Source organism: Scyliorhinus torazame, chromosome 7, assembly GCF_047496885.1.
Source record: "Scyliorhinus torazame isolate Kashiwa2021f chromosome 7, sScyTor2.1, whole genome shotgun sequence".
Taxonomy (NCBI): domain Eukaryota; kingdom Metazoa; phylum Chordata; class Chondrichthyes; order Carcharhiniformes; family Scyliorhinidae; genus Scyliorhinus; species Scyliorhinus torazame.
In genome coordinates, this window is record NC_092713.1 from 3,566,048 (window position 1) to 3,588,983 (window position 22,936).

Genomic DNA, 22,936 nt, shown 5'->3' on the forward strand with positions numbered 1-22,936 from the left:
GGGAGGTTACAGAGATTGGGGCTGGAGGAGGTTACAGAGATCGGGGCTGGAGGAGGTTACAGAGATCGGGGCTGAGGAAGGTTACAGAGATCGGGGCTGGAGGAGGTTACAGAGATCGGGGCTGGGGGAGGTTACAGAGATCGGTGCTGGAGGAGGTTACAGGAATCGGGGCTGAGGGAGGTTACAGAGATCGGGGATGTGATCTACCGGCCGCATCGAGCTGGATGCGAAAACGAGGCAGCCGGTTAAATCGCAGGAGAGGCCAAAATTGGGAAGCATGCCGGGCACCGATTGGTTCCCGATCGAACTGGCCCACTGCCATTGGCGACAGCCGTATCCCATGTGCTCAGAAACCAGTGATCACTCAGTCAGCCCAATTTCCATCCATTACCGTGAAGGACCCCCCATCGAATGGCTTCTCGTGATCTAACTGCCTCCCGGTGAGCGGTTACTCGGACGCTGGACAGTACACCTCGTTAGAAACGTGAAGCCAGCGGACTGGCTGCTGTGGGGATTCCAGCAGGTGGATTGCCATCTTGGAAATCGGCAGTCAGTCCGGGCCAGGGGTCCGCTGGCCCGGTGTTTGGAAGGTCGTGGAAGTGCCCCCGGGGAGGGGGGGGATGGGCTCGGTCAGATGGGTGGGCCACCATCATTACGAGGGTCACCCCTGGGCTGGGGGGGGGGTTGCGTATGGTCCAGCGCCCGCGAATCCGCTATGCCAATCTTGGGATAGTGTATCGACAATGCCGGCAACTCAAGCTGCTGCCTGTCCCACTGAACATCCCGGTGACAGACCCCACCCGTGGTTAGATGGTGAAGGTCACTTTAACCCCCACTGACCCTGGTGGCCACTGGCACACAGCTGAAGGCTTTCGTGATGGGGGAATGGCAATTCTCGTGATGGGAACAACTCACAACCCCTCAAGTGGATCCCTCGGGTGCACGTGTCATGTCGCAAGCGGTTGTTACTGCCGAGAATCTCAATCAAACTGTGGGAAGAATGTGGGTCTCCCTCCCACAGGGAGTGGGGAGAATGTGGGACTCGCTCCCACAGGGAGTGGGGAGAATGTGGGACTCGCTCTCACAGGGAGTGGGGAGAATGTGGGACTCGCTCCCACAGGGAGTGGGGAGAATGTGGGACTCGCTCTCACAGGGAGTGGGGAGAATGTGGGACTCGCTCTCACGGGGAGTGGGGACAATGTGGGACTCGATCCCACAGGGAGTGGGGAGAATGTGGGACTCGCTCCCACAGGGAGTGGGGAGAATGTGGGATTTACTCCCACAGGGAGCGGGGAGAATGTGGGACTCGCTCTCACAGGGAGTGGGGAGAATGTGGGACTCGCTCCCACAGGGAGTGGGGAGAATGCGGAACTCGCTCCCACAGGGAGTGGGGAGAATGTGGGACTCGCTTCCACAGGGAGTGGGGAGAATGTGGGACTCGCTCCCACAGGGAGTGGGGAGAATGTGGGACTCGCTCTCACAGGGAGTGGGGAGAATGTGGGACTCGCTCCCACAGGGAGTGGGGAGAATGTGGAACTCGCTCCCACAGGGAGTGGGGAGAATGTGGGACTCGCTCCCACAGGGAGTGGGGAGAATGTGGGAGTCGCTCTCACAGGGAGTGGGGAGAATGCGGAACTCGCTCCCACAGGGAGTGGGGAGAATGTGGGAGTCGCTCTCACAGGGAGTGGGGAGAATGCGGAACTCGCTCTCACGGGGAGTGGGGAGAATGTGGGACACGCTCCCACAGGGAGTGGGGAGAATGTGGGACTCGCTCCCAAAGGGGGCGAAATTCTCCGGAAACGGCGCGATGTCCGCCGACTGGCTCCCAAAACGGCGCCAATCAGATGGGCATCGCGCCGGCCCAAAGGTGCAGAATGCTCCACATCTTTGAGGGGCTAGGCCGACGCCGGAGGAATTTCCGCCCCGCCAGCTGGCGGAAACAGCCTTTGTTGCCCCGCGAGCTGGCGCAGAAGTGACATCTCGGGGCGGCGCATGCGCGGGAGCGTCAGCGGCCGCTGTCAGTTTCCCACACATGCGCAGTGGGGAAAGTCTCTTCCACCTCCGCCATGGTGGAGACCGTGGCGGAGGCGGAAGGGAAAGAGTGCCCCCACGGCACAGGCACGCCCGCGGATCGGTGGGCCCCGATCGCGGGCAAGGCCACCGTGGGGGCACACCCCGGGTTCAGATCGCCCCGCGCCCCCCCCAGGACCCCGGAGCCCGCCCACGCCGCCTTGTCCCGCCGGTAAGGTAGGTGATTTAATTTACGCCGGCGGGACAAGCAATTTATCGGCGGGACTTCGGCCCATCCGGGCCGGAGAATCGAGCGGGGGGGTGCCCGCCAACCGGCGCGGCGCGATTCCCGCCCCCGCCGAATATCCGGTGCCGGAGACTTCGGCAACCGGCGGGGGCGGGATTCACGCCAGCCCCCGGCGATTCTCCGACCCGGCGGGGGGGCGGAGAATGTCACCCAGGGAGTGGGGAGAATACGGAACTCGCTCCCACAGGGAGTGGGGAGAATGGGCAGCACAGTAGCATTGTGGGTAGCACAATTGCTTCACAGCTCCAGGGTCCCAGGTTCGATTCCGGCTTGGGTCACTGTCTGTGCGGAGTCTGCACATCCTCCCCGTGTGTGCGTGGGTTTCCTCCGGGTGCTCCGGTTTCCTCCCACAGTCCAAAGATGTGCAGGTTAGGTGGATTGGCCATGATAAATTTCCCTTCGTGTCCAAAATTGCCCTCAGTGGGCGTCATTCTCCGACCCCCCGCCGGGTCGGAGAATCGCCGTTGGCCGCCGTGAATCCCGCATCCCGCCCCCGCCGAAGTCTCCGGTACCGGAGATTGGGCGGGGGCGGGAATCGGGCCGCGCCGGTTGGCGGGACCCCCCGCTGGATTCTCCGGCCTGGATGGGCCGAATTCCCGCCCAGAAACTGCCTGTCCCGCCGGCGTAAATCAAAGCTGGCAGTTACCGGCGGGACCAGGCGGCGTGGGCGGGCTCCGGGGTCCTGGGGGGGTGGGCGCGGGACGATCTGACCCCGGGGGGTGCCCTCACGGTGGCCTGGCCCGCGATCGGGGCCCACCGATCCGCGGGCGGGCCTGTGCCTTGGGGGCACTCTTTCCCTTCCGCCTCCGCCACGGCCTCCAACATGGCGGAGGTGGAAGAGACTCTCCCCACTGCGCATGCGCGGGAAACTGTCGGCGGCCACTGACGCTCCCGCGCATGCGCCGCATTTCCGCGCCAGCTGGCGGGGCGGAAATCCCTCCGGCGTCGGCCTAGCCCCTCAATGTTGGGGCTCGGCCCCCAAAGATGCGGAGCCTTCCGCACCTTTGGGCCGTCGCGATGCCCGTCTGATTGGCGCCGTGTTTGGAGCCAGTCGGCGGACATCGCGCCGTTGGGGGAGAATTTTGCCCAGTGTTGGGTGGGGTTACTGGGTTATGGGGATCGGTGGAGGTGTGGACCTTGGATAGGGTGCTCTTTCCAAGAGCCCGTGCAGACTCGATGGGCCGAATTGCCTCCTGCTGCATTGTAAATTCTATGATCTATGAATGTGGGACTCACTCCCACAGGGAGTGGGGAGACTGTGGAACTCGCTCCCACAGGGAGTGGGGAGAATGTGGGACTCGCTCCCACGAGAGTGGGGAGAATGTGGGACTCGGTCCCACAGGGAGTGGGGAGAATGTGGGACTCGCTCCCACAGGGAGTGGGGAGAATGTGGAACTCACTCCCACAGGGAGTGGGGAGAATGTGGGACTCGCTCCCACAGGGAGTGGGGAGAATGTGGGACTCGCTCCCACAGGGAGTAGGGAGAATATGGGACTCGCTCCCACGGGGAGTGGGGAGAATGTGGGACTCGCTCCCACGGGGAGTGGGGAGAATGTGGAACTCACTCCCACAGGGAGTGAGGAGAATGTGGGACTCGCTCCCACAGGGAGTGAGGAGAATGTGGGACTCGCTCCCACAGTGAGTGGGGAGAATGTGGGACTCGCTCCCACAGTGAGTGGGGAGAATGTGGGACTCGCTCCCACAGGGTGTGGGGAGAGTGTGGGACTCGCTGCCACAGGGAGTGGGGAGAGTGTGGGACTCGCTCCCACAGGGAGTGGGGAGAGTGTGGGACTCGCTCCCACAGGAGTGGGGACAATGTTGAACTTGCTCCCACAGGGAGTGGGGAGAATGTGGGACTCGCTCCCACAGGGAGTGGGGAGAATGTGGGACTCGCTCCCACAGGAGTGGGGACAATGTGGAACTTGCTCCCACAGGGAGTGGGGAGAATGTGGGACTCGCTCCCATGGGGAGTGGGGAGAATGTGGAACCCGCTCCCATGGGGAGTGGGGAGAATGCGGGACTCGCTCCCACAGGGAGTGGGGAGAATGTAGGACTCGCTCCTACAGGGAGTGGGGAGAATGCGGGACTCGCTCCCACAGGGAGTGGGGAGAATGTGGGACTCGCTCCCACAGGGAGTGGGGAGAATGTGGAACTCGCTCCCACAGGGAGTGGGGAGAATGTGGAACTCGCTCCCACAGGGAGTGGGGAGAATGTGTAACTCACTCTCACTGTGGGCGAAATTCTCCCCCAACAGCGCGATGTCCGCCGACGGCGCCAAAAACGTCGCCAATCAGACGGGCATCGCGCCGGCCCAAAGGTGCGGAATGCTCCGCATCTTTGGGGGCCGAGCCCCAACATTGAGGGGCTAGGCCGGCGCCGGAGGGATTTCCGCCCCGCCAGCTGGCGGAAATGGCGTTTGTTGCCCCGCCAGCTGACGCGGAAATGCGGCGCATGCGCGGGAGCGTCAGCGGCCCTGAAAGTTTCCCGCGCCTGCGCAGTGCGGAGAGTCACTTCCGCCTCCGCCATGGTGGAGGCCGTGGCGGAGGCGGAAGGGAAAGAGTACCCCCACGGCACAGGCCCGCTCACGGATCGGTGGGCCCCGATCGCGGGCCAGGCCACCGTGGGGGCACCCCCCGGGGTCAGATCGCCCCACACCCCCCCAGGACCCCGGAGCCCGCCCACGCCGCCTGGTCCCGCCGGTAAATACCAGGTTTAATTTACGCCGGCGGGACAGGCAATTTCTGGGCGGGACTTTGGCCCATCCGGACCGGAGAATTGAGCGGGGGGTCCCGCCAACCGGCGCAGCCCGATTTCCGCCCCCGGCCAATCTCCGGTACCGGAGACTTCGGCGGGGGCGGGGGCGGGATTCACGGCGGCCAACGGCCACTCTCCGACCCGGCGGGGGGTCGGAGAATGACGCCCTGTGAGTGGGAAGAATGTGGAACTCGCTCCCACGGGGAGTGGGGAGAATGTGGGACTTACTCCCACAGGGAGTGGGGAGAATGTGGGACTCACTCCCACAGGGAGTGGGGAGAATGTGGGACTCGCTCCCACAGGGAGTGGGGAGAATGTGGGACTCACTCCCACAGGGAGAGGGGAGAATGTGGAACTCGCTCCCACAGGGAGTGGGGAGAATGTGGAACTCGCTCCCACAGGGAGTGGGGAGAATGTGGGACTTACTCCCACAGGGAGTGGGGAGAATGTGGGACTTACTCCCACAGGGAGTGGGGAGAATGTGGGACTCGCTCCCACAGGGAGTGGGCAGAATGTGGGACTCGCTCCCACAGGGAGTGGGGGAGAATGTGGGACTCGCTCCCACAGGGAGTGGGGAGAATGTGGGACTCGCTCCCACAGGGAGTGGGCAGAATGTGGGACTCGCTCCCACAGGGAGTGGGGGAGAATGTGGGACTCGCTCCCACAGGGAGTGGGGAGAGTGTGGAACTCGCTCCCACGGGGAGTGGGGAGAATGTGGAACTCGCTCCCACGGGGAGTGGGGAGAATGTGGGACTCACTTCCACAGGGAGTTGGGAGAATGTGGGACTCGCTCCCACAGGGAGAGGGGAGAATGTGGGACTCGCTCCCACAGGGCGAGGGGGAATGTGGAACTCGCTCCCACAGGGAGTGGAGAGAATGTGGAACTCGCTCCCACAGGGAGTGGGGAGAATGTGGGACTCGCTCCCACGGGGAGTGGGGAGAATGTGGGACTCGCTCCCACAGGGATTGGGGAGAATGTGGAACTCGCTCCCACAGGGAGTGGGGAGAATGTGGAACTCGCTTCCACAGGGAGTGGGTAGAATGTGGGACTCGCTTCCACAGGGAGTGGGGGGAATGTGGAACTCGCTTCCACAGGGAGTGGGTAGAATGTGGGACTCGCTCCCACAGGGAGTGGGGGGAATGTGGGACTCGCTCCCACAGGGAGTGGGGGGAATGTGGAACTCGCTTCCACAGGGAGTGGGTAGAATGTGGGACTCGCTCCCACAGGGAGTGGGGGGAATGTGGAACTCGCTTCCACAGGGAGTGGGGAGAATGTGGAACTCGCTCCCACGGGGAGTGGGGAGAATGTGGGACTCGCTCTCACGGGGAGTGGGGAGAATGTGGGACTTACTCCCACAGGGAGTTGGGAGAATGTGGGACTTACTCCCACAGGGCGAGGGGGAATGTGGAACTCGCTTCCACAGGGAGTGGGTAGAATGTGGGACTCGCTCCCACAGGGAGCGGCAAGAATGTGGGACTTGGTCCCACAGGGAGTGGGCAGAATGTGGAACTCGCTCCCACGGGGAGTGGGGAGAATGTGCAACTCGCTCCCACAGGGAGTGGGGAGAATGTGGAACTCGCTCCCACGGGGAGTGGGGAGAATGTGGAACTCGCTCCCACGGGGAGTGGGGAGAATGTGGGACTCGCTCTCACGGGGAGTGGGGAGAATGTGGGACTTACTCCCACAGGGAGTTGGGAGAATGTGGGACTTACTCCCACAGGGCGAGGGGGAATGTGGAACTCGCTCCCAAAGGGAGTGGGGATAATGTGGGACTCGCTCCCACAGGGAGTGGGGAGAATGTGGGAATTGCTCCCACAGGGAGTGGGGAGAATGTGGGACTCGCTCCCACAGGGAGTGGGGAGAATGTGGGACTTGCTCCCACAGGGAGTGGGGAGAATGTGGAACTCGCTCCCACAGGGAGTGGGGAGAATGTGGAACTCGGTCCCGCGGAGAGTGGGGGAGAATGTGGGACTCGCTCCCACGGCGAGTGGGGAGAATGTGGTTTCGCTCCCACAGGGAGTGGGGGAATGTGGAACTCGCTCCCACAGGGAGAGGGGAGAATGTGGGACTCGCTCCCACAGGGAGTGGGGAGAATGTGGGACTTGCTCGCACGGGGAGTGGGGAGAATGTGGGACTCGCTCCCACAGGGAGAGGGGAGAATGTGGGACTCGCTCGGACGGGGAGTGGGGAGAATGTGGGACTCGCTCCCACAGTGAGTGGGGAGAATGTGGGACTCGCTCCCACAGTGAGTGGGGAGAATGTGGGACTCGCTCCCACAGGGTGTGGGGAGAGTGTGGGACTCGCTGCCACAGGGAGTGGGGAGAGTGTGGGACTCGCTCCCACAGGGAGTGGGGAGAGTGTGGGACTCGCTCCCACAGGAGTGGGGACAATGTTGAACTTGCTCCCACAGGGAGTGGGGAGAATGTGGGACTCGCTCCCACAGGGAGTGGGGAGAATGTGGGACTCGCTCCCACAGGGAGTGGGGAGAATGTGGAACCCGCTCCCATGGGGAGTGGGGAGAATGCGGGACTCGCTCCCACAGGGAGTGGGGAGAATGTGGGACTCGCTCCTACAGGGAGTGGGGAGAATGCGGGTCTCGCTCCCACAGGGAGTGGGGAGAATGTGGGACTCGCTCCCACAGGGAGTGGGGAGAATGTGGAACTCGCTCCCACAGGGAGTGGGGAGAATGTGGAACTCGCTCCCACAGGGAGTGGGGAGAATGTGGAACTCTCTCCCACAGGGAGTGGGGAGAATGTGGAACTCGGTCCCGCGGAGAGTGGGGGAGAATGTGGGACTCGCTCCCACGGGGAGTGGGGAGAATGTGGAACTCGCTCCCACAGGGAGAGGGGAGAATGTGGGACTCGCTCCCACAGGGAGAGGGGAGAATGTGGGACTTGCTCGCACGGGGAGTGGGGAGAATGTTGGACTCGCTCCCACAGGGAGAGGGGAGAATGTGGGACTCGCTCCCACAGGGAGTGTGGAAGAATGTGGAACTCGCTCCCACGGGGAGTGGGGAGAATGTGGGACTCGCTCTCACGGGGAGTGGGGAGAATGTGCAACTCACTCCCACAGGGAGTGGGGAGAATGTGGGACTTGCTCCCACAGGGAGTGGGGAGAATGTGGAACTCGCTCCCACAGGGAGTGGGGTGAATGTGGAACTCGGTCCCGCGGAGAGTGGGAGAGAATGTGGGACTCGCTCCCACGGGGAGTGGGGAGAATGTGGTTTCGCTCCCACAGGGAGTGGGGAGAATGTGGAACTCGCTCCCACAGGAAGAGGGGAGAATGTGGGACTCGCTCCCACAGGGAGTGGGGAGAATGTGGGACTCGCTCGCACGGGGAGTGGGGAGAATGTGGGACTCGCTCCCACAGGGAGAGGGGAGAATGTGGGACTCGCTCCCACACGGAGCTTGGAAGAATGTGGAACTCGCTCCCACGGGGAGTGGGGAGAATGTGGGACTTACTCCCACAGGGAGAGGGGGAATATGGTACTCGCTCCCACAGGGAGTGGGGAGAATGTGGGACTCGCTCCCACAGGGAGCGGCAAGAATGTGGGACTCGCTCCCACAGGTAGTGGGGAGAATGTGGGACTCGCTCCCACAGGGAGTGGGGAGAATGTGGGACTCGCTCCCACAGGGAGTGGGGAGAATGTGGCACACACTCCCACAGGGAGTGGGGAGAGTGTGGGACTCGCTCCCACAGGGAGTGGGGAGAATGTGGGACTCGCTCCCACAGGGAGTGGGGAGAATGTGGGACTCGCTCCCACAGGGAGTGGGGAGAATGTGGGACTCGCTCCCACAGGGAGTGGGGAGAATGTGGGACTCGCTCCTACAGGGAGTGGGGAGAATGTGGGACTCGCTCCCACAGGGTGAGGGGAGAATGTGGGACTCGCTCGCACGGGGAGTGGGTGAGAATGTTGGACTCGCTCCCACAGGGAGAGGGGAGAATGTGGGACTCGCTCCCACAGGGAGTGTGGAAGAATGTGGAACTCGCTCCCACGGGGAGTGGGGAGAATGTGGGACTCGCTCTCACGGGGAGTGGGGAGAATGTGCAACTCACTCCCACAGGGAGTGGGGAGAATGTGGGACTTGCTCCCACAGGGAGTGGGGAGAATGTGGAACTCGCTCCCACAGGGAGTGGGGTGAATGTGGAACTCGGTCCCGCGGAGAGTGGGAGAGAATGTGGGACTCGCTCCCACGGGGAGTGGGGAGAATGTGGTTTCGCTCCCACAGGGAGTGGGGAGAATGTGGAACTCGCTCCCACAGGAAGAGGGGAGAATGTGGGACTCGCTCCCACAGGGAGTGGGGAGAATGTGGGACTCGCTCGCACGGGGAGTGGGGAGAATGTGGGACTCGCTCCCACAGGGAGAGGGGAGAATGTGGGACTCGCTCCCACACGGAGCTTGGAAGAATGTGGAACTCGCTCCCACGGGGAGTGGGGAGAATGTGGGACTTACTCCCACAGGGAGAGGGGGAATATGGTACTCGCTCCCACAGGGAGTGGGGAGAATGTGGGACTCGCTCCCACAGGGAGCGGCAAGAATGTGGGACTCGCTCCCACAGGTAGTGGGGAGAATGTGGGACTCGCTCCCACAGGGAGTGGGGAGAATGTGGGACTCGCTCCCACAGGGAGTGGGGAGAATGTGGCACACACTCCCACAGGGAGTGGGGAGAGTGTGGGACTCGCTCCCACAGGGAGTGGGGAGAATGTGGGACTCGCTCCCACAGGGAGTGGGGAGAATGTGGGACTCGCTCCCACAGGGAGTGGGGAGAATGTGGGACTCGCTCCTACAGGGAGTGGGGAGAATGTGGGACTCGCTCCCACAGGGAGTGGGGAGAATGTGGGACTCACTCCCACATGGAGTGGGGAGAGTGTGGGACTCGCTCCCACAGGGAGTGGGGAGAATGTGGGACTCGCTCCCACAGGGAGTGGGGAGAATGTGGGACTCGCTCCCACAGGGAGTGCGGAGAATGTGGGACTCGCTCCCACAGGGAGTGGGGAGAATTTGGGACTCGCTCCCACAGGGATTGGGGAGAATGTGGGACTCGCTCCCACAGGGAGTGGGGAGAATGTGGGACTCGATCCCACAGCGAGTGGGGAGAATGTGGGACTCGCTCCCACAGGGAGTGGGGAGAATGTGGGACTCGCTCCCACAGGGAGTGCGGAGAATGTGGGACTCGCTCCCACAGGGAGATGGTTGAGGTGAATGGTGTGGAGACATTGAAGTTGAACACTTGAGAGGAGATGAATTGGAGGAGATGCTGACAGTGTGAGAGGAAGAGGGAGAGGGAGGGAGCATGTGTGCAGCAGATGTGCCAGCATGGAGTAGATGGGTGGAATGGACTGTGTCTGTCCTGTACATTCTGTAAATTACTGTGTCTCCTTTTTATTCTCAAATTACAGAAATGTTTCAATGGACAGGAAGCCCACAGCCGACACTCAGACCCAGGTGAGGTCACCATTTTGTTGGTAAAACCAGCTGCCAATCACAGGCTGTGTTTGTTTTTGGACCATGTTCACCTGGGGGTTGTACCTGGGCCCACTGAAGGATAGGCAAGGGAATCTATGTGTGGAGCCAGAGGAAATGGGCGAGGTACTAAATGAATACTTTGCATCAGTATTCACCAAAGAGAAGGAATTGGTAGATGTTGAGTCTGGAGAAGGGGGTGTAGATAGCCTGGGTCACATTGAGATCCAAAAAGATCAGGGGTGAAATTCTCCATCCCGCCCGCCACATTTCTGCCCCGACCGGCCGGCGGGAGTCTCCGTAACACCGGCCGGTCAATGGGGTTTCCCATTGTGGGGCAGCCCCACGCCGTCGGGAAACCCCCGGGCGCCGGCAGAACGGAGACTCCCGCCGGCGGAGAATGACGCCCCAGGTGTTGGGCGCCTTGAAAAATATTAAGGTAGATAAGTCCCCAGGGCCTGATGGGATCTACCCCAGAATACTGAAGGAGGCTGGAGAGGAAATTGCTGAGGCCGTGACAGAAATCTTTGGATCCTCGCTGTCTTCAGGGAATGTCCCGGAGGACTGGAGAATAGCCAATGTTGTTCCTCTGTTTAAGAAGGGTAGCAAGGATAATCCCGGGAACTACAGGCCGGTGAGCCTTACTTCAGTGGTAGGGAAATTACTGGAGAGAATTCTTCGAGACAGGATCTACTCCCATTTGGAAGCAAATGGACGTATTAGTGAGAGGCAGCACGGTTTTGTGAAGGGGAGGTCGTGTCTCACTAACTTGATAGAGTTTTCCGAGGAGGTCACTAAGATGATTGACGCAGGTAGGGCAGTGGATATTGTCTATATGGACTTCAGTAAGGCCTTTGACAAGGTCCCTCATGGCAGACTGGTACAAAAGGTGAAGTCACACGGGATCAGATGTGAGCTGGCAAGGTGGATACAGAACTGGCTAGGCCATAGAAGGCAGAGAGTAGCAATGGAAGGGTGCTTTTCTGATTGGAGGACTGTGACTAGTGGTGTTCCACAGGGATCAGTGCTGGGACCTTGCTGTTCGTAGTATATATAAATGATTTGGAGGAAAATGTAACTCGTCTGATTAGTAAGTTTGCGGATGACACAAAGGTTGGTGGAATTGCGGATAGCGATGAGGACTGTCTGAGGATACAGCAGGATTTAGATCATTTGGAGACTTGGGCGGAGAGATGACAGATGGTGTTTAATACGGACAAATGTGAGATAATGCATTTTGGACGGTTTAATGCAGGTAGGGAATATACAGTGAATGGTAGAACCCTCAAGAGTATTGAAAGTCAGAGAGATCTAGGTGTACAAGTCCACAGGTCACTGGAAGGGGCAACACAGGTGGAGAAGGTAGTCAAGAAGGCATACGGCATGCTTGCCTTCATTGGCCAGGGCATTGAGTATAAAAATTGGCAAGTCATGTTGCAGCTGTATAGAACCTTAGTTAGACCACACTTGGAGTATAGTGTTCAATTCTGGTCGCCAGACTACCAGAAGGATGTGGATGCTTTAGAGAGGGTGCAGAAGAGATTTCCCAGAATGTTGCCTGGTATGGAGGGCATTAGCATTGAGGAGCGGTTGAATAAACTTGGTTTGTTCTCACTAGAATGACGGAGGTTGAGGGGCGACCTGATAGAGGTCTACAAAATTATGAGGGGCATAGACAGAGTGGATAGTCAGAGGCTTTTCCCCAGGGTAGAGGGGTCAATTACTCGGGGACACAGGTTTAAGGTGCGAGCGGCAAGGTTTAGAGGAGATGTACAAGGCAAGTTTTTTACACAGAGGGTAGTGGGAGCCTGGAACTCGCTGCCGGAGGAGGTGGTGGAAGCAGGGACAATAGTGACATTTAAGGGGCATCTTGACAAATACATGAATAGGATGGGAATAGAGGGATACAGACCCCGGAAGTGCAGAAGATTTTAGTTTAGACGGGCAGCATGGTCGGCACGGGCTTGGAGGGCCGAAGGGCCTGTTCCTGTGCTGTACGTTTCTCTGTTCTTTGTTTGGAATTCCAGCAAGGCACAGAACGGGACATGTGACGAAAGGTTAGTCAGAGAGGCAAATTTTCCAGAATGTCTGAAAGGAGGAAAGAGGGAGAAGGAGAGAGAGATTCCGGAGGGAATTGCAGAACCGAGTGGCCTGGCAGCTTGTGTGGGGAAGTGCAGGGAGCAGAGGAATACACACCCCACCACAAAGTGCAGTCTCGTTAGAAAATCTCAGGCACTGTCAGTGAAACATTTCACAATTCCTATTCTCTTGTTGCCACTTGTGGTTTATTCCGACCGAGTGAGAATTTGCTTGCGGCCACACAGCGAGTCAGTGGTTGGACAGAGTTGGATTGTGGAAATTTTACCGCTCTTTTTCAATCAAGTTTTGACTCGAAGAACAGAGAATAGAAACCCTGTTTTTCTGATCTTAGTTTCCTAAGATTGGTAACAACTTGAGAGCTGGAACATGGGAAAGGACAGGCCATTCGACCCCTTTAGTCTGTTCCACCATTCATGGAATCATAGAATCCCTGCGGTGCAAAAGGAGGCCATTCGGCCCATCGAGTCTGCATTGACCCTCTGAAAGAGCATCTTACCTAAGCCAACTTCCCCGCCACCCCACCTAACCCAACCAAGGGACAATTTTTATCATGTCCAATCCACCTAACCTGCACATCTTTGGACTGTGGGAGGAAACCGGAGCACCCGGAGGAACCCACACACACACGGGGAGAATGTGCAGACTCCGCACAGACAGTGACCCAAGGCTGGAATTGAACCCGGGTCCCTGGCGCTGTGAGGCAGCAGTGCTAACCACTGTGCTACCATGCCACCCCTGTGACCTAACACCATATACCTGCCTTTGTCCCTCAATACCTTGGATAACAACAATCTATTCATCTTTGATTTGAACCTTTATATTAACCTTTATCATTATTTCTTGCACCTGTTTATGACATTTCAATGAATTTTGGACCCTCCCCCATGTCTCTTTGGATCTCTGTTTCTCGCTCTTCACTATGGAGACGGGCCCTTGTTTGTCCTGTTTAGGTCTGAAATGTGGACATTTACATTAGACTACATTGGAATCCAATAGGTTTGTCCTTTCCCTCAATATGTCAACATCACTGGAATTTTAGGCTTGGCTGTTTCCAGTGCCACCTATCCTCAGCAAAGCTACAATCCAACTGCAGGTCCAGAATGGAGAAGGAATGTTCCTGAACAAGTTAGAATTTGTCCGAGCAGTATTAAAATATCAAAGTGCTGTCTGGCGTCGACACAGAGATGTTCTTGGCTCATTTCTCACGGGAAGCTCCCACTTTCATTCCGGTTCCTGCTTTGTTCTAACTTTGGTCCCAAAGTTTCTGATAGTTTTATCCATTCTTTGTGATTGACATTATTCATATTTCAGAATTAAATTGGTCTCAGTTCTTTGTTATTGATCCAGTTCCTGATTTGTAATTGATCTAATTCTACGAATGTCCTGATTCCTGTTTTATGTTAAATCCAGTTTGTGATTTGCTATTTTGTTTCTCACTCAATCCCTTTTGCATTGATCCAATTGTTATTGATCAAATTCAGGTTTTGTGATTGGTTCAATCCCTGATTTATAATTGATCCAATTTAAATGTTATGAATGATTTGGTGATGTTTGAGCCAGTTCTGTTTCTGCGTTTGATCCAGTTGCTGCTTTGTGATGTTCCAAATGTAAGAACGCACGGGGACAGGATTAATCCAGCGAAAGAATGGGGTCAGAGAGGGAATGTTCAAGAGTTTGAATGTGGAACTTTGCAATGTCACTGTAATAATCCACAGGAGGCAGGGGTTCCATCACCACACCAGTATTTATTTGCAGTAACTTCATATATACAAGGACAGCTCGAAACAGTGCTGCTAGCATTCCAGTCAACTTAAGACTGCCTCGCAACGCCTACACAGGTGCTTATATGGGCCCCCTCAATGAGCTATCATTGAGGGAACTCATACTCCAATTGGCCAACCAATAATGCCAATTGGAGGTCACTACACCCCTACCCCCCAAGGTCCGAGGAATTCCTGCCAGCTGGCATTCCTCTGAGCTTCTTCCTGCTCCTCCTGTCCGGGTCTGTCACCTCTGTGTCATCCGCCGGGTCGTTCTCCGACGTGGGTGGGGTGTACCTTATTGGTGCCCGTCTTTTCCTTGATGACCTCCTTGGAAGTTGTACTTCCTCCTCCTCGGGGAGAGGTGTCGCGGCGGCCTCGTCGAACGTGTCCATCTCCGACTCTGACGCCTGGATGACGGGGTCTGGAGAAATTGCTCGGGGCTGGGGGATCTTTCCCGTCTGAGCTATCCCAGCTTGAGGTGGTCCTGCCTCCAGGTGTGGTTCCGCTGCCCTTATTTGGTCTCGGTGTTTCTTCAGCACCTTACCTCCTATCAAAACTTGATAGGATATGGGCCTTGTTTGGGACTCTACCGTACCTTTGAACCACGTTGGTCCATTCCCATAATTCTTGACCCAAACCGGTGCCCCCACCTGGAAATGTCTCTGCTGCCGACTATTATCATGCCCCCTGCGTTGGACCTCCTGTTGTTTCTCCACTTTCTCCGTTAAATTTGGGAAAAGGAGACTCAGCCTCGTTCGCAGCCGCCTTCTCATTAAGAGTTCAGCTGGCGGTATGCCCGTTGTGGAATGCGGTGTGGTCCAGGAATCAAACAGCCAGCGGGAGAGCTTTGTGTCCATTGACGCTGCCGGCTGCTTCTTGAGTCCCGCTTTTAGTGTCTGGACCGCTCTCTCTGCCAGGCCGTTGGACGCTGGATGGTAAGGGGCCGTTTTGATGTGGCGGTCTCCGTTTCCCTTTAGGAATTCCCCACTTGGGAATGCCGTTCCGTTGTCCGACACCAATACCTCCGGAAGTCCATGTGTTGCAAACGAGGCCCTGAGCTTTTCAATTGTCGATGCTGTGCTTGCCGCGTTTATCATCATAGAATTTACAGTGCAGAAGGAGGTCATTCGGCCCATCGAGTCTGCACCGGCTCTCGGAAAGAGCACCCTACCCAAGGTCAACACCTCCACCCTATCCCCATAACCCAGTAACCCCACCTAACACTAAGGGCAATTTTGGACACTGAGGGCAATTTATCATGGCCAATCCACCTAACCTGCACATCTTTGGACTGTGGGAGGAAACCGGAGCACCCGGAGGAAACCCACGCAGACACGGGGAGAACGTGCAGACTCCGCACAGACAGTGACCCAAGCCGGAATCGAACCTGGGACCCTGGAGCTGTGAAGCAATTGTGCTATCCACAATGCTACCGTGCTGCCCACCGTTTACCCGGTGGACGTCCAACCATTTGGAGTGGGCGTCCACTATCACCAAAAACATTGAGCCCATGAAAGGGTCGGCGTGGTCAATATGCAGGCGGGTCCACGGTCTGCCTGGCCATTCCCACGGGTGCAATGGCGCAGCTGGTGCACTCTTTGCCCCTGTTGGCACTCCTGGCACCGACGTACCAAGGTTGCTATGTCTGTGTCCAATCCTGGCCACCAGACGTAGCTTTGAGCGAGCATCTTCATTTTAGACACCCCTGGGTGTCCGTGATGTAACTCGGTTAAGATTGCCCGACGGCCCTGAGCTGGGACTATTACCCGGGCTCCCCATAATAGGATACCGTCTTCTACGGTTATTTGGTCCCTTCTGCTCCAGTATCGCTGCATCTGGGGCTCCACTGGTCTCTCCAGTTCCCCTGTTCGCAGTAAATGCTTCATCTTGGCTAAAACTGGGTCTTTTTGCGTCCACAACCGAATATGTTGTGCATCCACTGGTAGGGTGTCCAAAACATTTAGAGTCATTACTGTCTCCTGTACTTTCGGTATTAGTGGCGGGGTGTCTGGGAGGGGAAGTCTGCTCAAAGCATCTGCATTTGCTACTCGCGTTCCCGGTCTGTGCTCCAGAACGTATCTATACGCCACCAGTAGCAACGTCCAGCGTTGGATTCTAGCTGATGCAATCGGGGTATTGACTTGTCTTCTTTTAATAACCCTAATAACGGCTTATGGTCCGTCACTCTGGTGAATTTCCGCCCGTACAGATACTGGTGACATTTTTTTACTGCAAATATCACCGCCAGTCCTTCCTTCTCGATTTGGGAGTACTTTCTCTCAGCCATCGCCAAGGTCCTCGCAGCATAGGCTATTGGCCATTCTTCCCCATTCCTTCCTCTATGGGCGAAGACGGCTCTTACCCCGTAAGGTGATGCGTCACACGTGACCACCAACTCCTTCCTTGGGTCATAATGCTCTGGGACATTTTCGGATGACAGCTGTTCCTTAATGTCCCTAAATGCTCGGTTTTGGCGGGTGGACCATTTCCATTCTTGTCCCTTTTGTAGTAGCTGGTGGAGGGGTTCAAGGATGGACGCCCTATTTTCAATAAATTTGCCATAATATGTTGCCAATCCTAGAAATGATCATAGCTCCTGGACCGTGGTGGGAGCTGGGGCTTCTTTTATTGTCCTTACTCGGTCTTCCAATGGGTGTAAGCCCGACTTGTCTACTTTATATCCCAGGTACGTCACTTGTGGGGCCAGAAAAACACATTTTTCTCTTTTCCGCCGTACACCTGCCTTTGCGAAACGCCTGAGCACTTCCTCCAAGTTCCTTAAGTGTTCCCTGTTTGTCCTACCCGTGATTAAGGCATCTACGCCCTTATTAATGAAGCCCTGAATTCCACAGATAAATCCCATTTTTACAAAGTGGGTCAGGGCACACTTCATTCCGTAAAAAATGGATCTTCCTTGAAACTGGCATTGTGTAGTTCAGCCTTAGAATCACAGTAAAATAATCAGAGAATAGCGATACAGTCAAACAAAAAGATTGCTTAACTTCACACTGCACACTGCACACTGCACACACTTCACACTGCACACACTTCACACTGCACACGGCACACACTTCACACTGCACACTGCACACACTTCACACTGCACACTGCACACACTTCACACTGCACACACTTCACACTGCACACGGCACACACTTCACACTGCACACTGCACACTGCACACACTTCACACTGCACACTGCACACACTTCACACTGCACACACTTCACACTGCACACGGCACACACTTCACACTGCACACTGCACACACTTCACACTGCACACTGCACACACTTCACACTGCACACTGCACACACTTCACACTGCACACACTGCACACACTTCACACTGCACACACTGCACACTTCACACTGCAGGACCACCCAACAAATCGAAGAGGAATCAGAAAACAATTTAATTAATTAATTTCTGCGAAGGAATGTTTCAGCCTAATCAACCAAACAAAATAAACCATAATAACCCTCACCCCCAAACAGGCAGGCCATTCGGTTCATCGCTATTACGTAAATTGGGGATTCATCTGTATCTGCTCTGTGCTCTCTGTGTTACTTTTTCCAGGCCAATGAGATAACGTAGATTAGAAGAGCAAAGAGGTTACGTTGAACTTTTCTGAAACACTAGTGTGTCAGCTGGGTATTGTGTCCAATTCTGGACGGCACACGTTAGGAAGGATGTGATGACGTTGCAGAGAGAGCAGAAAGGATTCAGGAGAAGGTTCCCGGGATGAGAAATTTCAGTTGTGAAGATGGATTGGAGAGGTTGGAGTTGGTTTCCTTGGAGATGAGAAGGCTGAGAGGACATTGGATAGAGATGTTCAAAATCATGGAGGGTCTGGACAGTGCAGAGAGACAGAAAGTGTTCCCATTGGTGGAAAGGTTGTGAACAAGAGGACACAGATTTAAGTAAATTGACAAAAGAAGCAATGTAGAGAGTCGGAGAAAGGTGTGCACACGGTGAGTGGTTAGGATCCGGAATACACCGCCTGGGGAGGTGCAGGGAGCTTCACTGACTTGCCAAAGCAAATTGGATCATTGCCTGAAAGGTTACCAGGGCACTGGGGGAAAGGCGGCACAAGGTGAATAGCCCTTGCAGAGGGACCAGCACAGAAACATTGGGCCGAGTGGCCACCTTCTGTATTTGAATATTCTGTGATCCTGTAGAACCGGTGAACCCTGCTTTTGTGTTTCCAGGTTTACCAAAGATGCAAGTGTTGAGACGATATAACGGGTGCCCACAGCCTCCAGCATATGCTGGACCCGCTCTCCACATTCAGCTGGGAGACATTATCGAGGTGGTCCGTGCAGAAGCTCATTACACCTGGTGGCAGGTAGGAACATCCAATAACAGCAGAGAAAGTACCTCTTAACCATGAGCCCATCGCAGTATCAGCCGGACTCATTGCCCGCTGTCAGCACTGAGTCGCAATGTCGTGTTTATAATCCCAGTCTAGCAAAATCCAGGAAAGCTAAACTCATTCAGTACTGAGGGAGTGCTGCACTGTCAGAGGGTCAGTACTGAGGGAGTGCGGCACTGTCAGAGGGTCAGTACTGAGGGAGTGCGGCACTGTCAGAGGGTCAGTACTGAGGGAGTGCGGCACTGTCAGAGGGTCAGTACTGAGGGAGTGCCGCACTGTCAGAGGGTCAGTACTGAGGGAGTGCGGCACTGTCAGAGGGTCAGTACTGAGGGAGTGCCGCACTGTCAGAGGGTCAGTACTGAGGGAGTGCTGCACTGTCAGAGGGTCAGTACTGAGGGAGTGCGGCACTGTCAGAGGGTCAGTACTGAGGGAGTGCTGCACTGTCAGAGGGTCAGTACTGAGGGAGAGCTGCACTGTCCGAGGGTCAGTACTGAGAGAGAGCTGCACTGTCAGAGGGTCAGTACTGAGGGAGTGCTGCACTGTCAGAGGGTCAGTACTGAGGGAGTGCCGCACTGTCAGAGGGTCAGTACTGAGGGAGTGCGGCACTGTCAGAGGGTCAGTACTGAGGGAGTGCCGCACTGTCAGAGGGTCAGTACTGAGGGAGTGTAACACTGTCAGAGAGTCAGTACTGAGGGAGTGCCGCGCTGTCAGAGGGTCAGTACTGAGGGAGTGCTGCACTGTCAGAGAGTCAGTACTGAGGGAGTGCTGCACTGTCAGAGGGTCAGTACTGAGGGAGCGCCGCACTGTCAGAGGGTCAGTACTGAGGGAGTGCCGCACTGTCAGAGGGTCAGTGCTGACAGAGTGCTGCACTGTCAGAGGGTCAGTACTGAGGGAGTGCTGCACTGTCAGAGGGTCAGTACTGAGGGAGTGCTGCACTGTCAGAAGGTCAGTACTGAGGGAGTGCTGCACTGTCAGAGGGTCAGTGCTGAGGGAGTGCCGCACTGTCAGAGGGTCAGTACTGAGGGAGTGCCGCAGTGTCAGAGGGTCAGTTCTGAGGGAGTGCTGCACTGTCAGAGGGTCAGTACTGAGGGAGTGCTGCACTGTCAGAGGGTCAGTACTGAGGGAGTGCTGCACTGTCAGAGGGTCAGTGTTGAGGGAGTGCCGCACTGTCAGAGGGTCAGTACTGTGGGAGTGCTGCACTGTCGGGGGGTCAGTACTGAGGGAGTGTGGCACTCTAGAAGGGCCAGTACTGAGGGAGTGCTGCACTGTCAGAGGGTCAGTACTGAGGGAGTGCTGCACTGTCAGAGGGTCAGTACTGAGGGAGTGCTGCACTGTCAGAGGGTCAGTACTGAGGGAGTGCTGCACTGTCAGAGGGTCAGTACTGAGGGAGTGCTGCACTGTCAGAGGGTCAGTACTGAGGGAGTGCTGCACTGTCAGAGGGTCAGTACTGAGGGAGTGCCGCACTGTCAGAGGGTCAGTACTGAGGGAGTGCCGCACTGTCAGAGGGTCAGTACTGAGGGAGTGCTGCACTGTCAGAGGGTCAGTACTGAGGGAGTGCTGCACTGTCAGAGGGTCAGTACTGAGGGAGTGCCGCACTGTCAGAGGGTCAATACCGAGCGAGTGCCTCTGTCGCAGGGGAAGAATACACAAGCAGTCTATTATTTAAAATGTATGTCCCAGTGTCCTCCACTTACACTCTCCTCTAGGTGTTGCTAGCTGCTGACTGTGTATCTCGGTGTCCTCCTCTCACACTCTCCTCTAGGTGCTGGCTGTCTGTCCCGGTGTCCTCCCCTCACACTCTACTCTAGGTGCTGACTGTCTGTCCCAGTATTCTCCTCTCACACTCTCCTCTCGATGCTGACTGTCTGTCCCAGTGTCCTCCTCTCGTACTCTAGGTGCTGACTGTCTGTCCCAGTGTCCTCCTCTCACACTCTCCTCTCCCTGCTGTGCAGGATTAGTATAATGCATTTTAATGAAAGGGATTGTTTATGTACAGTTAAGAAATAAATACAAGCAATATGTAAATAACTGGATTTTGATTTTAGATAATAAATATTTTAGAACTCCAAACCCAAATATCTTATGGATTATGTTTGTTTGTTGGACATAAACAAATTATGATTTTTCTGGTTTGTATAATCTATTTAGTTATGTCTGGGGATCTCAGTCCTGTGATTTGCCCATCCTGTGCTATGTGGGATATGCTTGATGTTCCTTGTGGTCTGGATGATCATGTGGGTGAGAAGTGCCTCCGGCTGGAGAAATGTAATCTCCAGGTTCTAGCCAAGACCTTGGCACTGTGGGTGGTTCAGTTGTTCTGGGGGGAGGGGCCAGGAAGTGTGGACGGTCAATAGTGATATGAAATTCATTAGTGAGGGGAATGCACATAGTGCGTCTATGGCTGTGATGTGACTCCAGGATGGAGCGTTGTCTTCTGGGTGCCAGGCTCAAGGATGTGACGGAATTGCTGCAGGACATTCTGAATGGGGAGGGTGAACAGCCAGAGGCTGCGGTCCAAACAGTGATGTAATCAGACAAAGTCAGCATGGATTTAGAAAAGGAACATCATGCTGGACAAATCTACTTGAATTCTTTGAAGATGTAACTGGTAATAATAACAATAGTAATAATCTTTTTTATTGTCACAAGTAGGCTTACATTAACACTGCAATGAAGTTACTGAGAAAAGTCCCTAGTCGCCACACTCCGGCGCCTGTTCGGATACACAGAGGGAGAATTCAGAATGTCCAATTCACCTAACTAGTATAGTTGACCAGGGAGAACCGGTGGATGTGGTTTGTTTAGACTTTCAGAAGGCTTTCAACAAGGTCTCACATAGCAGATTAATGTGTAAAGTTAAACTGCATGGGATTGTGGGTAGTGTATCACCAGCTATATATGATCGTTCTTGTTATAAATAAACAGTAATTGTCTTTAAACATACACACCTGGTGACTGTAATTATTGGGCAGCCAGGGGATAGAGATTTCGGTTAATTTTATAATAATTATTGGTTAATATGCTGGGGATCTGACTCTGGGATGGATGGAGCTGGAATTGACAGTGCACTGGCCCAGGCTGGGGAACATGGGCAGACATGCCCTCACCTTTCACCCTGAAGAGTGCCCAGCCTACCTCGGAATTTTTAACAACAGGTGACGTTTCACACTGCGACTGTACAGTGACAACACGAATGGTGCTTGTCACTAACAGGATGTTCCTGTCAAACCAAAGTGACGTTCTGTCCACCACAAACTTTGCAATGTGGTCTACACATTTCAGTGCCGGTGTGATGCACAGGGCTAAATCACTGGCTTTGAACATGCGAACTGTTACAGGAAGAACATGCGCACTTACAGGAAGAACATGCGTCCTGTTACAGGAAGAACATGTGCACTGTTACAGGAAGAACATGTGCTCTGGTACAGGAAGAACATGTGCACTGTTACAGGAAGAACATCCGTCCTGTTACAGGAAGAACATGCACTCTGTTACAGGTAGAACATGCGCACTGTTACAGGAAGAACATGTGCTCTGTTACAGGAAGAACATGTGCACTGTTACAGGTAGAACATGCTCACTGTTACAGGAAGAACATGCGCACTGTTACAGGAAGAACATGCGCACTGTTACAGGAAGAACATGCGCACTGTTACAGGAAGAACATGCGCACTGTTACAGGAAGAACATGCGCACTGTTACAGGAAGAACATGCGCTCTGTTACAGGAAGAACATCTGCTCTGTTACAGGAAGAACATGCGTACTGTTACAGGAAGAACATGCGCTCTGTTACAGGAAGAACATCTGCTCTGTTACAGGAAGAACATGCGTACTGTTACAGGAAGAACATGCGTACTGTTACAGGAAGAACATGCGCTCTGTTACAGGAAGAAAATGCACTCTGTTACTGGAAGAATATGCGTAATGTTACAGGAAGAACATGCGCTCTGTTACAGGAAGAACATCTGCTCTGTTACAGGAAGTACATGTGCACTGTTACAGGAAGAACATGCGTACTGTTACAGGAAGAACATGCGCTCTGTTACAGGAAGAACGTCTGCTCTGTTACAGGAAGAACATGTGCACTGTTACAGGAAGAACATGTGCTCTGTTACAGGAAGAATATGCGTACTGTTACAGGAAGAACATGTGCTCTGTTAC

The 22,936-nt window shown here is 55.4% G+C and overlaps 1 protein-coding gene across 3 annotated transcripts in view; it reads left to right on the top strand.

Moving 5' to 3' along the window:
* Positions 1-22,936, top strand: part of LOC140426007 (guanine nucleotide exchange factor VAV3) — a 705,672-nt gene that overhangs the window by 529,365 nt on the left and 153,371 nt on the right. For all 3 annotated transcript variants that reach the window (XM_072510280.1, XM_072510278.1, XM_072510279.1), the window contains exons 19-20: positions 10,473-10,518; positions 18,611-18,747. In XM_072510280.1, the coding sequence (XP_072366381.1) occupies positions 10,473-10,518; positions 18,611-18,747 (183 nt within the window). The remainder of the gene's footprint in view (positions 1-10,472; positions 10,519-18,610; positions 18,748-22,936) is intronic.